Here is a 17456-nt window from a genome sequence, read left to right on the forward strand (position 1 = left end):
AACTTGATATTAAAGTTTTAGAAGCGTTACAAAATTAAAATTGCATAATTTATTATAATAATTACATTTTAAATATTTTAATAATAAGATACTTTAATAACTTTTTGCGATATTTAGAAGATGTTAAAGATAATTGATTTCCGTTTGGATTGACGATAGTTAAATGTACAAAATATTGCAAATAAAAATATTTCATTAAAATATAGTGTAATATTAAGCAACGCAGTGGCGCAACGCCAAGTATATAATATATCAAAAGTTGAGCCGTGTGATTTCACTGCGCAAATATCGTGGCGCTACTAAGCTTATCCAGAATATATATGTCAAATTTTCGGTTTAAATATTTTAAAAACTAAACTTATAATAACAAATTTAATAGCAATTTCTTAATATAATATTGATGAGTTTTCAATTGAGATTAGTCCGATTAAAATTGACATACACAATCCTAAGATCTCAAGATCTCTTACGTGAAAAAGCTTGCTTGCCTAATTTTTTAAAGATCAGACTCATATATGTGCACACACATGCAAAGTCAGTCATTCAAGGAGCTTTTACAATGTTTACATATAACTACTAAAATAAAATTACATAATGTAAGTAATGAATATTAATGCATACACATGCCTAATAATTTACAATTATATAAAATTAATACAATATTATAATAAAAACAAAATCAACAAATAGACAAAAAAAGAATAAAAATGTGGGATCGCGGTGAAAAAAGAAAAAAAAGAAAGAGCAAATAATTTTTATATATGATTGCATTTAAAAGTGTATATACAATAAAAATTTAATAAAATTAAAAGAGAAGCAGTTTTTAACTGTTACAAAAAAGTAAAATTATATGCAACAAACATTTAATGAATCCAAAAGTATGCATATACAGTAACGATTTAATGTATTTAAAAGTATATGTTATGTATGTATTTATAATATCATTTCTTATCTGTATGTTTCCTACACACTATCACACAAAAGTTCTATTATGTAAAAAGAGATAAATAAAACTTCTAAAAATCTTACAATGGAGATTTTGGCGATAACCTGCCTTTGTGTTTCATTAAATTATCTTTGTTTATCATCGTTGAACAATTTCTTTTCTCGAGAGAAACGCTCGTAATGGAGTAAGATATGCAACGATCGAAAATGCAATAAAACAAATTTGTGACCACTGCCACTGATCAAACCATTGTCAACAAGTCTAGTATACACAGTGGTGCGCAACAACCGCTAAAGTGACCGATTTGCTACGAAAGTATAGTCGGGACGAAAGAAGTGCGAAGAAGTACGATAACGATGGCGAACGTCCGTCGTGTTCCGGTGGAATAAAACAGGTTTTTGAAAAAACCTGTACAATTTTCTAATGCGTGTCAACAAGAAAAAGTATCTTTTGTATCTACACCCGCAAAAAGCCAGGTGGATATTTTTCCGTGTTCATTAAACCTAAGAAAAATACTCCGCTGCTTTTTTTTTCGATTGCTTACAAGTAGCTCGAAATAAAAGCATTTAGTATTTTTTATTATAAATAAATGTAAAAATAATTATGTTTAGAAATTTCCTTTTTCTAGTTATTACTCTGCTATTTGTATAATATAATGATATATAGTACAAATATAATTTATAATGATTTTTTATACTATACTTAATTATATTTAAAATGTAATCATATTGCAAATAATTTTTTGTTAGTGTAACATATTGTATGCTGTTATTACTAATAGTAATCATTGTAAAAATAAAGTTCTTTAACATTAAATTATAATCGCAATTAACTAAATACTTTTTTCTCGCCAGATAGCATAAAAGAGTGTTTACTCCACAAATTTTACAGATTTTATTCCACATTTATAATAATCAGTCTTTGATCAAGGATCTTGTATGAGTCGGAAAACACTTGAGAAAATTAGACATTAATTATACTTTTGAATTATTTATATTGTATGTAGGATAAGGTTTATACACATTATTCTTCTCTCCTAGTTGTACATTAAAGTCGTTAAAATCATGATTTAAATTACATTAATATATCAATTCACTTTTACAACCCTTTTACGTGTTATTCTATCCAAAAGGTCTTACGATTTCAGGCAGCAGGCATAAGTCTTAATAAAATATGACGATTGAATTAGTACTAGGTATTAATTTTTGCACTGGGTTTTAATTTCGATTTTAAATCTTGATTCGATTATCACGCAAAAATTTTGCATAACACTAATTAATGTGTTCAACCTGCATAGTAAAAAACATTTTGTATTTGTGTTAAAATTTTTCCTTATAGAAAGTTTTGTATTAAATTTATAACACAGTTGTGTGTTAATTTAACGTATTGCTGTTGTGTTAATTCAAGTAAAGTGTTAAATTGTTAGAATAACTGAAAAAAGTGTAAAAATAACACAATGTGCACGTACTTTTAATTTTACATAATAAATATGTTTCTTATTATTAGTGACAGCATTTATCTGTTAAAATTTATTGAAAAAAATGTTGAGTTAAAAAATGTTTACTCTACTAGTTTCGCCAGTTAATGCGCAGCGCCGATAGGCGAGTAAGCGGCTTAACTCTCTCAGAAGAAATGCAACCGACATGCGACATAAAGACCACTTGCAGCGCAATTAAGACAAACCAAAAATAGTTTACTCAAAAAAATTTAGAGAGTACATATAAAGTTTTTGTCGATGTTCTTGAAACAATCTATACATGCAATTGTAAGACATTTTTTTCAGCATTTCTAAAATAATTATTATTGATCATATATGGTATGTTAAATTAACATATATAACGTGTTAAAATAATATTATGTAATGTTGAAATAACATATATAATATGTTATTGTAACACGGTTATATGTGTTACATTAACATTATTATAATGTTAAAGTAACATGTTACATGTGTTACTTTGATATAATTTTCTCATTAAATTGTTACATAAAAATTATGTCAAATTATAGAAATTATCTTTATTTTTATGTTACAATATAACATAATATTTATGTTGCTATTTAACGTATGCTTAATATGTTAAATTAACATAAAAAATTAAGTGGATAATTTGGGACATGTGAAATGTATTAAATTTAACACAAAATTTTTTATTGTGCAAGATTTGCTTTGATAAGGCTCTCGTTGTTTATTAAATAGAAGGAAGTATTTGTGATATAATTGAATATTAAAATACTTATATGCTTATTTTGTAATCACATTTTTTATGCCAATTGCATTTAAATTATAGTAATTACAAGTATTTATTTTGTTAGTGTAACAGAATATAATTATTACTATTAACAATATTATAATATTAATAACATAAATGTGTTACAAAAAATGTATAATTATAATTATTATTATAATTATTATAATTTAATATAGTAGTAGTAACTATAAAATTGAAGCGCTTAGCCATAATTATTTTAACATTTAGTTATAAAAACTAAATACTTTTCTTTATTATTTGTGTTATCCTATTTGTTTTACATACGTTGCATTTTTGTTGTTGTCCTTCCGGTCACAATTGTTCCATTATTGGATTTTCCTCTCCTCGTGAATTTACCTTTCTCGAGTGCCATCGTAAGAACAATACCAAAATCGGTATCGCGCCATATGTTTTGTATATTGCCGGTGTGTTCTGTATCATAGCTCAATAAACAAAAGCATGATGATAACTGGCGAGAAAATGTATATTACTTTTATTACAAGCTTGTCCACAATTCTCAGTAGCAAATATCGGTAACCAAAAACGAATTATGCAACTTCTGCATAACTGAGCCAAACGGGTGTGAATTGCATATTGCTGATCGAATGTGACAAAACGATATTAAAATATGAATTATTCCAGTGTGAAATGCGGAGTGAAATTCCAAATTCCTTAGCACATAAAGTCGTTACTCATTTGTTTGCCTTATGGTGCTTCGTGGGTAGCAAATTACATTCTATCTTATCTCTAAGTACAGGCGCGTGATAACTTCTCGATCTTAATTGGCGACACGCGGCTTTCGGAAGACTACTGTGAATCAAAGCGTGACGAATCACTCTAAATTTAGATAATAAAAGATTTACATATCATGGAAAAATTGTACGGAAAAAAATATTGTGCATTATTTGTTCGTCAAAAAAAAATGTTTGTTAATATCAAATGCGTGAAAATGCAAACAATATATAATAATATAATATATTGAGCTACCAGGAGAAAACTTTATAGTAAAAATTATTATAGTATCAAGCAAAATATATAAAAACTTGTAAAATTGTATAATTTTAGTAAGAAAAAAATAGAAAATAATGTCAATTAATGTAAAAAAAAAGTTTTACAGTAAATACAGATAACATTGATACTTTTGTTATTGTGTATGATGGCAGCAAACTTTTTAGCGAGATATAAGTTACGGTAAAGTATTTATACTCTATATAGCTATGTATCCAATTTGGTCCATTTCTCAATAGTTACACAATAAATTTTACAGATAACATATATCATTCAAAAAGTGTTTTCTGCAGTTAATTGATTAATATTTGTTTTCTACGGTTTGTAATCATAGTTTATTTAAATTGTGTTCTTCTGAATTTCAGAGATAAGTTTATGTTTCATATAATTACACACGTCCACAAAAAATTTTTTCGGAAAGCAACTGGGACCGCAGTAGACGATTCTTATAGATTTTGAGTAGCTAAAATCGAAACCAGGCTCCATTTTGCTCTAACGTCAGAATTTTCAAGAAAGTGAAATTATGTAGATAAAAAACAGCAATTTTTGGCGCTGTAACAATGTAATCAACAAACCGTTACAAAAAAGGAATGTTAAACAATTTCAATGCGCAAACATGACTTAAAAAAGAAGTTTATGTGCGTGCGTGTATGTCGCATTGGTTACTGCCGGCATTAGCGTAATCCAAAATGTACCGCGAGGAGGTCGCACGGTCGGGTTTACATCTCATTGGTAGTATCTCGTTTGGACACGTAACGATTGGACATGGCTTGATTGGACACCCACAATTGCACACGCACAATTGGACACCACACGATTGGACATTGCATTATTGGACACCGCACGCTTGAACACAGCACGATTGGACACACACACACATTCACATGTGTTTGTAGATTTTCAATACAATTTATGTAGATTAGTGATTTGGACGGGATGGGTGCGGGAGGGGGGCCAAAGCCCCACCTTACACCCCCTCCGCGCGCGCGCGCGTGCGTGTGTGTGTGTGTGTGTGTGTGTGTGTGTGTGTGTGTGTGTGTGTGTGTGTGTGTGTGTGCGTGCGTGCGTGGGTGTGCATGTGCGAAACATTTTCTGCACCACAATGGGTTTGCGATTTTTCATGCAAAACGAGATGCTCGTAAAAATACGTATATAGACGTTTGCCATTTACATTTTTTTCTGGCAAAGCGACGCTTTTTTCTGCCGGATGTTTCTAAGGTTAGATAATCTGTCATATGATATTATTGTTTTTCACTAGAAAACTGTGCGGTGTCCAATAATGAGAGGGTGCCGTTAGTGCACGGTGCAATAGCGCACATTCCGATAGCACACATAGCGATTTAGTAAATTCCCGATAGCGCACATCCCGATAGCACACGTCCCGATTTCGCACAGTAAAAAAAGCATATTAGTCCAATAGCGCTCAAAGTAAAAAAGCGCATTATCTCGATAGCGCACATCCCGATATCGCACAATGAAAGAGACATATTATCCCGACAGTGCACAAAGTAAAAACCACATTATCCCGATAGCGCACAACCCGATAGCGCACATTCCAATAGCGTGAGTGAGTGCGCACAGATCAAAATTGAGAGCCTCCCCCAGTAATGCGCACGGACCAAATGCAATTCATGTACATTGCAAGCAGAGTAAAGTCCACATAGGTTAGCGACTTAGACGGGGTGGGTGCGGGAGGGAAGCCGAAGGCTTCCTTTGCACCCCCTCGTGTGTGTTTGTGTATGTGTGTGTGTGTGTGTGTATGTGTGTGTATGTGTGTATGTGTGTGTGTGTGTGTGTATGTGTGCGCGCGTGCAAAGCATTCACTGCATCACATGGGTTTGCGACTTTCCGTGTGTGCATTTGGTCCGTGCGCATGTGCAGTGTGCGCATTTGGTCTGTGTCCGTTTCGCACTGTGTCCGTTTGTTACTGTGTCCATTTCACTCAGCTTGCTGTGTCCGTTTATTACTGTGCGCATCTGGGGCTCGATTCTTGAAGTCATTCGCAAGAGAAACGTATACGCAAATACTCGCTTTAACAGAAAGTTGTAAGTTTATTGGTTAATAGCCATACGATAGCCAATAAATTTCCAACTTTTCTGTAAGATCAGAATTTGCGAATACGTTTCTCTTGCGAATGAATTCAAGAATAGAGCCCCTGGGACTCACTCCAGAAAATCAATGCTGTCCGCAAATTGTAGTTTCCAAGCATAAAATTCGACATGTTCAACACTATTAAAAACTACGCTGTTGTATGAAACTTGTATTGTTGTGAGTTGAAAATTTTTATCAGATGTTAAAACAAGAAAATAGCGCCAATGACGCGGTTTGACGGTAACTACATTGACAGCTAACGCCATCTATGGGAAATTTCCAGTTTTATATTTACAGACCTGGTAGACCCTATTGGACACATTAGCAATCGGATACATAACGTTTGAATCGTCGGACATAGAATTAATTGCACATGGACCCGATTGCGCACCGACCTATTTGCACACGGATCCGATAGCACACGATACGATTCCGCATCGCAGAATAATGCAAAAACAACCCAAATAGCACAGAAAATTTATCATAAATATTTATAAATATTTTACAAATTTGTTTTCAAAAAATATTTTTTTTTAATTATATAATTACTTTTTATATATTATTTAGAAATAAAAATTATTATCAACAATATATAGAATACATTTTTTAAATGTATTGAAAAATATTTATGGTATATTCAACTCAAAATATTTTTTATATTTTTTTATAATAATAGTATAATCATTTATTTTTAATATTTTCATAAATATTTATCATAATTTTTTTATACTTGGCAAACTCGAACATAAAAATATGTACAAAATATTTATTATAAATATATTTCCTTCTTATAAATATTTTATAAATGTTTTATAAGTATTTTGTGCTATGAGTTTCTTGTTGAAAATGCAAATGCATCATCTGAGGGAGCCATTTTAATCCGAGTATTTTGGTTGCGCAGTTGTCGAATGTGATTGGTAAGCCTTGGTCTTGGCTGTCGGTGACAGTCCTGAATAAGTCGAGATGAGTTGCGTGTCACTTTGCTAGTGGGAAGCCGCTTGCCATGCAGAGGTCCTTCAATTGATATGCAACTTCCTGGAGTTTTTGCATTGTATCTTGCACTAGTTGTTGTACCACCAAATATATCATCGACATATCTGCTGATGGATGGCACAGCCAGTGGAAAGGGCATAGCGGAATAAGCAGGTGAAATCTGCCCCCGCACTAATCGAGCTCAAATTGATATCATTAGTTGGCACCCTTGAGATGTAAAACTTCCCCAAATATTAGCTACAAAATTGCATTTTTGGGGGAGTTATGGAGAGGGAAAGAAAAATAAAGAAAGTGGTTTTTTTCGAAAATGGTTGGACCGATTTTAATGAAAAAAATATATGTTGTAGACATCGTTTAGACAAGTTTAAGAAAATTTTAAGTAATTTTTGTGGTTAAAAAAAACTTGATAAAAAAATTTTTTAATTTTTTATGAATTTTTTTTAGGGTGATAGTTCTGAGATACCACTCTTATATTTTCACAAAAACATCTCTAGATTTTCTTCTTTAACACATATTTTTTTCAAATCAATCGGAGTGGTGGAACATGGTTAAAAATAATAATTCACACCGTGCCGCCGTGCCGCGCCGCGCCGGCTGGGCGACCGGGCCGCGGCGCACGGCGATTGTTGTCATGTTGAACTTGCATACTAATTGCAGTGTTGCAATGTTTAGTTGCCAAGAAAAATTATAATATAATAATATAAAATATAATAACACATATAATATTTCCAGGACGTCTGCAATTAGCCTATAAAACTTATCGTTTCGGCAGTTTACCACAAAGAAATCGCCTCTCACATTATCTATCATCAAGGTGCTTTTTTAATGTGAGTTCCCTTGCCTCTCACATTATCTATTATCGAGATGCTTTTTTAAAGTGAGTCCCCTCGCCTCCTACATTATCTATTACCGAGGTCCTTTTTCAAAGTGATTCCCCTCGCCTCTCACATTATCTTTTTGGCGAATGGACTCACATTAAAAAAGCACCTCGATGATAGATAATGTGAGAGGCGAGAAAATTCACATTAAAAAAGCATCCCGATAATAGATAATGTGAGAGACAAAAGAACTCACATTCAAAAAGCACACCGATGATAAATAATGTAAGAGGCAAGGGAACTCACATTAAAAAAGCACCCCGAACATATGGAATTTAAAAACGTACTGCAATCTCCTCGTGATGAACTGCCGAAACGATAAGTTTTATAGCCTAATTGCAGAGACTGAGTCCCAGATGCGCACAGTAATAAACGGACACAGCAGGCTGAGTGAAACGGACACAGACCAAATGTGCACAGACCAAATGCACACGGACCAGATACACACGGGCCAAATGCGCACAGACCAAACGGACACAGTAACCTACAAACTTATTATGGGTTGCGACTTTTCGGGCATCTCTATTTGTTCCGTATGTTATTATATTTTATATTATTATATTATAATTTTTCTTGGCAACTAAACATTGCAACACTGCAACTAGTATGTAAGTTCAACATGACAATAATTGCCGTGCGCCGCGGCCCGGTCGCCCAGCCGGCGCGGCGCGGCACGGCGCGCGGCGGCGCGGTGTAAATTATTATTTTAAATCATGTTCCACCACTCTGATTAATTTAAAAAAAAATGTGTTAAAGGAGAAGATCTAGAGATGTTTTTGTGAAAATATAAAAGTGGTATCTCAGAACTATCACCCCCAAAAAAATTCATTAAAAATTCAAAAATTTTTTTATCGGGTTTTTTTTACCACAAAAATTACTTAAAATTTTCTCAAACTTGTCTAAATGATGTTTACAACATATATTTTTTTCATTAAAATCGGTCCAACCATTTTCGAAAAAAACCACTTTCTTTATTTTTCTTTCCCCCTCCATAACTCCCCCAAAAATGCAATTTTGTAATTAATATTTGGGGAAGTTTTACATCTCAAGGGTGCCAACTAATGATATCAATTTGAGCTCGATTAGTGCGGGGGCAGATTTCACCTGCTTATTCCGCTATGCCCTTTATGTCTTTTATCCTCTGCTAATTATAAAATAGTTCGTACAACCAAGAACGGTGCGGCCTTTGTCCCATAGGTGACCGTTGTTGGGTGATATGGCACCTTATTGATTGTCCATCCAGAGTATCCGCTGTAAATCCCAGTCATCCTCGTGAATCTTAATTTGCCTGTCATCTGTCATGGACATCTTTGTGATGTCCGTGGCAAAAATGTGATGATGTTTCCGTATCCACAGTAGAACATCTGAGATGTTCAGATGCAATTTAGCTCCAGTGTACATGAGGTCGTTGATAGAGTAGTCTGATGTTGACACGCTAGAGCCATTAAAAACCACCAGCAGTTTTGTTGTTGTACTGTCAGGCTTGAGGCTGACACCATGATGCGGCAAATAATAATGTGAGTGTTGACTGGAGATGAATGATGCCTTCGTCATGTGTGGTTGAGTGTTTCGTAATCAGTCATAAACTGTTGATAAAGACATTAATAGCTCACATTCCTTGAAAATCGCTTACGTAATCCTTTGAGACATTGATGAGCGGCGTTGTAGAAATTACCCAAGAGATCTACTGGTAATTTAAGTGGAACGCGGACGATGTACCTCTTTGAAGAATCGCGGGAGGGTGTGGTCCTGAGGAATGTTCCTCGCACCTCTGTTTGTCAGAGTGAGTCCCAGATGCGCACAGTAATAAACGGACACAGTAGGCTGAATGAAACAGACAGACCAAATGCGCACAGACCAAATGCGCACAAACCAAATGCGCACGGACCAGATGCGCACAGTCGCAAACCTATGTGGTGCAGAGAATGCTTTGCACACACACATACACACGGGAAGTGCAAGGGGGGCTTCGCCCCCCCCTCCCGCACCCACTCCGTCGGTAGAGGTGCCCGAAAAGTCGCAACCCATGTGGTAAGTTTGTTGGTTACTGTGTCCGTTTGGTCTGTGCGCATTTGGTTCTTGCGCATTTGGTCCGTGTGCATCTGGTCCTCGCGCATTTGGTCTGTGTCCGTTTCACTCAGCCTGCTGTGTCTGTTTATTACTGCGCACATCTGGGACGCTCCCGTTCGTCAGGGGTGAATCGATAGACATTGTGAGTAGGCACCTCCTCTTGAACCCAGAATTTCGTCAACAGCTCATTAACAGAGTGAGTCCCAGATGCGCACAGTAATAAACGGACACAGCAGGCTGAGTGAAACGGACACAGTAATAAATGGACACAGTAATAAACGGATACAGTAACAAACGAACACAGTAACAAACGGACACATTAACAAACGGACACAGTAACAAACAGACACAGACCAAATGCGCACATTGCACATGCGCACACGGAAAGTCGCAAACCCATGTGATGCAGTGAATACTTTGCACGCACACACGCACCCCGTCCAAGTCGCTATCCTATGTGGACTTTACTCTGCTTGCAATGTACATGGATTGCATTTGGTTCGTGCGCATGTGCAGTGTGCACATTTGGTCTGTGTCCGTTTGTTATTGTGTCCGTTTATTACTGTGTCCGTTTATTACTGTGTCCGTTTGTTACTGTGTCTGTTTGTTACTGTGTTCGTTTCGCACTGTGTCCGTTTGTTACTGTGTCCGTTTGTTACTGTGTTCGTTTCGCACTGTGTCCGTTTGTTACTGTGTCCGTTTGTTACCGTGTCCGTTCATTACTGTGTCCTTTTGGTCTGTGTCCGTTTCACTCAGCCTGCTGTGTCCGTTTATTACTGTGCGCATCTGAAACGCTCCCCAAGCGGGTCTTTGTTGGATTGAACAGCAACATGATATGTTGACGTGCATATTACCTTTCTGTTGACTGGTCCAAGAATAAACCATCCGAAAATGGAGAGTTGCGCTATCGGCTTAAATGGAGAATGCCTAATTATATTGGGCCTGATGATTTGCCCATAAGCGTCTGCTTTATAAGGATGTCGACTGGCCGCGGGATAAGAAATTCAAGATCGGTTAATGCCAAGTTTTTGGGATGCGGCCATTCTTTGGGTTCCATTTCAAAAGATAGTAAGATTGATGTAACTGTCTTGAGGATATAAACTTGAACGGTGGCAGTCGAGTCTGAATATGTCGAGCATAAAGTGAGCGACACGACTCCTCGTGTCTGAGTATACTCCTTGCCTCCAATTTTAGTGATGAAAATGCCTGAGTATTGACGAGGGATGTTGAGCTGTCGAATGAGATTTTCCGTGACAAAGGTGAGTTCTGAGCTTGAGTCGATGAGTACACGCAATGAGTGAAAAGTTGTGGATGAGTAGACGCAATGAGTGATGAGTTGTGGATGAGCTGATGAGTGCCAAAGCTGTGGCAAGTAACGTTGAGCGGGATGAGCGGACATGTGTGCTGGGCTCGACGATTGCACCGTCTCTTCAACTTGAGGACATTACCGGCAAACCGTTGTTTGACGGAACGGACGAAGCTGTTGGGCGTGCGTCATGCAGCATTGTGTAGTGACGCTCTGTGCATTTCTTGCAGCCTCTCTGGGTCTTGCACGATCGGATGTCGTGGCGCCCTAAGCAGTTGAAGCAGAGACGCTTATTCACTGCGACCTTGTACCGATTTAGTACGGAGAGATCTCTAAATTTGGCGCACGAAGTGTGGTCCCGCGTCAATAAGTGTTGTTACAAATTGCAGCAGTCGCACGGGTATTACCTGGCTGAAACGCTTGACAAATCACTTCTTTGAGACGTTTGGTAAGTGGCTGCCTTCCTGTAGGAGGCTACAGATAGGCTAGAACCCAGCTGAGATGACGTCGACTTGATCCTCTCGAGAGCCCGTATGCGAGAGGTAAGGAACTCCTCGAACTTCTCGAACTTCGGGTACTCTCGCGTGGCACCAACCGCGTTCTCCCACTGTTTATGCGTGACGCGATCAAGAAGTTGTATAACTTGATATACCACTGCGGATTCCCCCAGCTCCCCCCGAACTCCTAATGCCTCGAGTGTCTTGAGTGTTTCCCTGACACCAGTGAGGAGATTGTCGAGCGCTGCCGCCTTCCTCGGAACCGGCGTTGAGTTGGCAAAGGGCTTGTCAAGGCATGAGTGGACGAGTAAAGTTTGTTGTCGTACCTGTCCTTGAGTACCCAGATAGCAAGCTCACGTCATTTTGACGTCCCAAAATGGTCATTTACTGACTATTCTTGACGTCATGAAATAACGCCCTTATGACGTTAAAATGACGGTCGAATGTCACAAATTCCTGACGTCATGAAATGTACCGTATTTTGACGTCATAGAATGACGTTAACAATATGTTGTCAAAAAGATCTCTAAAAGATATCCTGTTTCTGAAAATGATAACATAAAGAGACTTCTAAAAGATAACATATAATGTCAGAATGTTAACCAATGCGTCGTTTTTTGAGAACAGAAAGATATCATGAAACTAATATCTAAAAGATTTCTTAAATCGGATATCTTTAAACTGCAACTAGAAATAAAAAAATAAAATAAAAATTTCATTTTTTTTTATTATTCTTATCAACAGTACATACTAAATTTGGGACAAATTTTTATTAATTAATTAAATTTAAATTATATTATTTTATTTTACTTTTACTTGCCGCTGATACAGGTTTTGAATCCGGGACCTTAAGATTACAAACCTTGTTCTCTATCTGCTACGTCAGTTTGAATCATCGATATGGGTACTTGTTATTGTTTACATATATCTATATGTTATAAACTGTCGCAATTATATTATTCTTTATAAAAGCAATTAAATTTTGCAAAACATATTAAAAATAAATAGCATTAATTAACTTATTTACTTATTAATTTCATTGTTAAATTTAACTTTTTCCATAACCTTTATAATTTGATGGAAATTGCGATTTATTTAGCATTAAGACTTTGAAGCGTTCAAATGGTTAATTTGACCATTTTGAAATTATTTCCAAGATATCTAAATGTTTTCTTAAGAAAGTTCTCTTAAAGTTGAATATAATATGCTTATATAATATGCTTATGCCTTACGCCTTAAATCTCATTGTATAGACACCGCTTTAGACCGTGTCTAAAATACGTCTTAATGACGTCTTTATGTCCCGATTTTGGATGTGTGCTGTCTGGGAAAATAATCGTTAGATCATGACTGAAATATGACTTCGAAATAACGTCATCATGACGTCAATTTTAGGTCATGTAAAAAAATGGTCATTTTGACGACATATGACAAGATATGACCATTTTGGGACGTCAAAATGACGTGGGCTTGCTACCTGGGTAGATCTTAGGAGAGTCCGAGGAGTGGCACCTGTTTGGCTACGTCAATATTAACCACTTTAATATTAGCCGCGCGTCAGTATTGACCACGTCATTATTGCCCACGCGTCAATATTGACCACGTCATTATTGGCCACGTCACTATTGGCCACGCGTCAATATTGCCCACGTCATTATTGCTCACGTCAATATAATCAATTTTGTTTTGTTTAGCGTGGATAATCGCAAACCCATGTGGTGCAGAGAAATGCTTTACACACACACACACACACACACACACACACACACACACACACACACACACACACACACACACACACACACACACACACACACACACACACACAGGAAAGTTCAAGGGGGGCCTTAGGCCCCCCTCCCGCACCCACCCCGTCTAAGTCGCAAACCCATATACAGTAATAATTCGCCACATCACTATTGGCCACGCGTCACTATTGACGTAGCCAATAGTGACGCGTGGGCAATAATGATGCGTGTGTAATATTGACGCGTGGCCAATAGTGACGTGGCCAATATTGACGCCTGAATAATAATGATGTGGTCAATATTGACGCGCGGCCAATATTGACGTGGTCATTATTGACGTGGGCAATATCACGCGTGGCCAATATTGACGTGGCCAATATTGACGCGTGGCCATTATTGACGTAAGCAATATTGACGTAGCCAATTCACCCCATAGTCAATCGGGATCATGGTCAATATTGACGTGGCCAATCGGGACCGTGGCCAATATTGATGTGGGCAAACAAGACGCTCCCGAGTCCGAGTGAGTCACCCGTCATGGGGCGTCCGGAGATTAGCTGAGCTGGTGCGCCCTCCAGCGAAGAGCGAAGGTAGTGAAGCCTCTCAACATTTGTAAGCTGTTGGTTGCATAGGATCATACTTATAAAAAGATCCCGAAGGCCACGCTTAGTACTCCCCAGAGAATTTAGAGAGTGAGATGTCTAAGAGGCAGAAATGCACTCGTTGTTCCTCGCTAGATGCTGAGGTCGTTTCCGTCGGAGCAGGTAGAGGTGTCAATGAGTGGCGGAGCCTGCCAATGATACGTCTTGCTTGCATGTAATACAGCGTCTCCTCCCGATGAGCATTTTTTGAAAAGTACTCATGATGAATGAGCACAGCGGGCCATAAGACCTTGAAGTAGGCGTGTTTTTTTGAGGAATGCCTTATAAGTCTCCTTAATTTTGAGCCAAAATTGATTCACCTCCTTGAGAGATGTCTCTTCGTGAGATCCCGGGGGCATCTCTGCTATGGATTTGGTAGCGGAGATCTGGCCCACCTGCGTCTGCATCTTCAAGGTGAGCTCCGTGGAAAGCCTGACTGGAGACACGTTCCGCGAAGATGAGCGCTCTTCCGACGGCATTTCCAGTTGCGGAGTCACAGGGCGCTTGGCCTTGTTTGCCTTCTGAGATTCTGACATGATGAGATAATCTTAAGACGGAAGGGATGTTTGTAGCACGTGAGGTCGATGAACGTCACTGCGTGGATGAGCGTTGCAGATCACGAGTGTGATGCGTGACTGCGCTGATCACTCGGAGAGCACTTTCCCCGATCCGGCTCGAAAGACCAAAAAATGTTCGCGACTCGCGCAATGAGTTTGCTGCGATTCTATAGAAGTAGGGTGAGAGGACGTCGTGGTACTAATGCTCACAAGTGAAATTCAAATCGCTTTAATAGTACAATTGATATTATAATTTCACACAGTGCTCAGAGCGAGTCTGAGATACTCTGGTACTATCACAGGTAGAGTTCGATAAAATATACACACATGATACATCTAGATGAGATGACAAATGTCTTTCACTGATGTGTAGTCGGTTATAACTCGCACGGGTCAATTCTATTAATCGAGTACCGGCCTAGTAATGTTGATGCCCTTGAGTCGTGTATGCCGCGTGGCACCGGCTTGCGCTTCACGCGGTGAGTGTGAGTGGACAATGATGATGTACTAGAGATGTTCTTGCATGCGTTTGACTAATAAGTTGATTCTGGTCACTAAGTACAATCAAGAGAGTTCGGAATGTCCACGAAATGAGAAGAACTATTTGAATACTTCCTGCGCACTATGGGTGCGTTTGGGAAGACGCTATTAGCGCTATCAGCATCAGTCTATCTTCATTACTCATTAAAAGTAGAACAAGGATAGACTGATGCTGATAGCGCTAATAGCGTCTTCCCGAATGCACCCTATCTCACACGTACGATTTGCATGGTAGCCACGAGCCGAAAGACCGGAAACGAAGGTGAAGCAGCGCCGTCGTCTGCGGTGCCTATCGGGCATGAGCAAGCAGCGCTTATACGGCGCTCCACGATCTGGGTTAGTCTAGCCCGATAGATGCTACCTGACGCGACGGCGCTAGTATTAGATAGTAAAATGATTCTCGAACAATCAGACATAGTAATAAAATCGAAAAACTTACTTTTGTATGTTTACAAAAACACGTGTAACTCTGCAACAATTGAATATATTGACATGAAACTCTGCATAGATGTCAAAGACAGTACTACCAACCCACAAAACAAATAATTTTATGATTTTATAGTATTTACGAAGTTCAAATGAAAAATTCACCTTATTTTTTTATCACAGTAGTATAAACGTCAAATTAAAGTATAAACGTGTCCCATTTTCACTTTATGTCTGCACTGCTCGGAAACTAATAACGTTCCAACGCCAGCTAGTGTCTCTCTAGATTCTTAAGACTTTAAATTATATTATGGTCAATGTCCAGAGTCAATCCTTTCATCTGCTAAATTAGGAGAAAAAATCAAATTTGCCTTGGACTACAAAAATATCCCGGTATGACATTCTAAGTTTAATAATGAAATGGATAAGGTGCTGTGAGATATGCAGTTGTGTATCGGATAAGTGTTGTAAAGACAAAAAACTTTATCTTTTGTCACCAAGCTATTGGCAGTTATATACGTGACTAATACAGCGTAGAGAGCCTCTCTCAGAGACTCTCTAGTACGGCGAAGAATATGAGATTATTTAGAATGCTCGAAGGACTCTTATAATAGCAAATCGGCCGAAGTTTAATTGATAAGCAATTGTTAAGCAATTAAAAATTTAATCAGCGAAGATGATATAGACACTTACGTACAACGCCCGGATTATGTTAATTGCGATAATACTTTACCAAAACAAAAGTGATGTGCTTTTTGCACAAGAAAAGACGACCATAAAACAATTATTTATTGCTAAAATGTCTACGTACTATGCCCATACAGCACAAAAGCTTGCAGCAACATTGCTGCAACGTTGCAACATTGCATATTGCGATGTAATGTTTTAGAGATATTGCAAAAACATTATTTTACTTCAGCAATGATGCAGCAACATTTTAAAATATTATTAAAATAGTGAAAATAGATAAAATTAATATTCAATACAGTTTGAATAAATATATTACAGTAACTTTTCAAAAATAATGTAAAAGTGATCGTTCTATATTATTTAAAATTTTTCATCTATGGAGATACATGCATTCTGGAGTAGTTTTAATTTGTGTGTAAAACTATTATTATAAATATTATTATGTAGATTTGTGTATAACAGAGTACAAGGTTATTCAAAATTATTTTAGATAACTGTATTTTTTAATTTAACAAATACAGAGTGATTATAGTGACATCAACCAAACGATCATCCGATCAATTCTAACTATATTTTGAATTTAACAACAGAGTGATTACGTCAACCAAAAGATAAATTTTGTAAGTTTTGTCTCTCTCATCTTATAATGTACTTATATAAGATAAAAGACAAAACTTGCAAAGTTTATCTTTTGGTTGAAGTTTCACTAATCACTCTGTATTTGTTAAATTCAAAATAGTTATTTAAAATTAGATGAATTATTTTGAATAATCTTTTTCTGAATAATATTGCATACATATTTTACTGCAATAT

General features: G+C 37.0%; 1 protein-coding gene across 2 annotated transcripts in view; it reads right to left on the reverse strand.

Moving 5' to 3' along the window:
* Window positions 1-17456, reverse strand: part of LOC105835376 (synaptic vesicle glycoprotein 2B) — a 66851-nt gene that overhangs the window by 41383 nt on the left and 8012 nt on the right. Inside the window, exon 1 of one of the 2 annotated variants that reach the window (XM_012678587.3) lies at window positions 3484-4092. The exons of the other annotated variant lie outside the window; for it this stretch is intronic. Within the exon in view, the coding sequence (XP_012534041.1) occupies window positions 3484-3571 (88 nt within the window). The 5' untranslated portion in view covers window positions 3572-4092. Of the gene's footprint in view, window positions 1-3483; window positions 4093-17456 lie in introns of those variants that run through there. 2 annotated transcript variants of the gene reach the window in all.

This window comes from Monomorium pharaonis, chromosome 10, assembly GCF_013373865.1.
Source record: "Monomorium pharaonis isolate MP-MQ-018 chromosome 10, ASM1337386v2, whole genome shotgun sequence".
In the NCBI taxonomy this organism is placed as follows: Eukaryota; Metazoa; Arthropoda; class Insecta; order Hymenoptera; family Formicidae; genus Monomorium; species Monomorium pharaonis.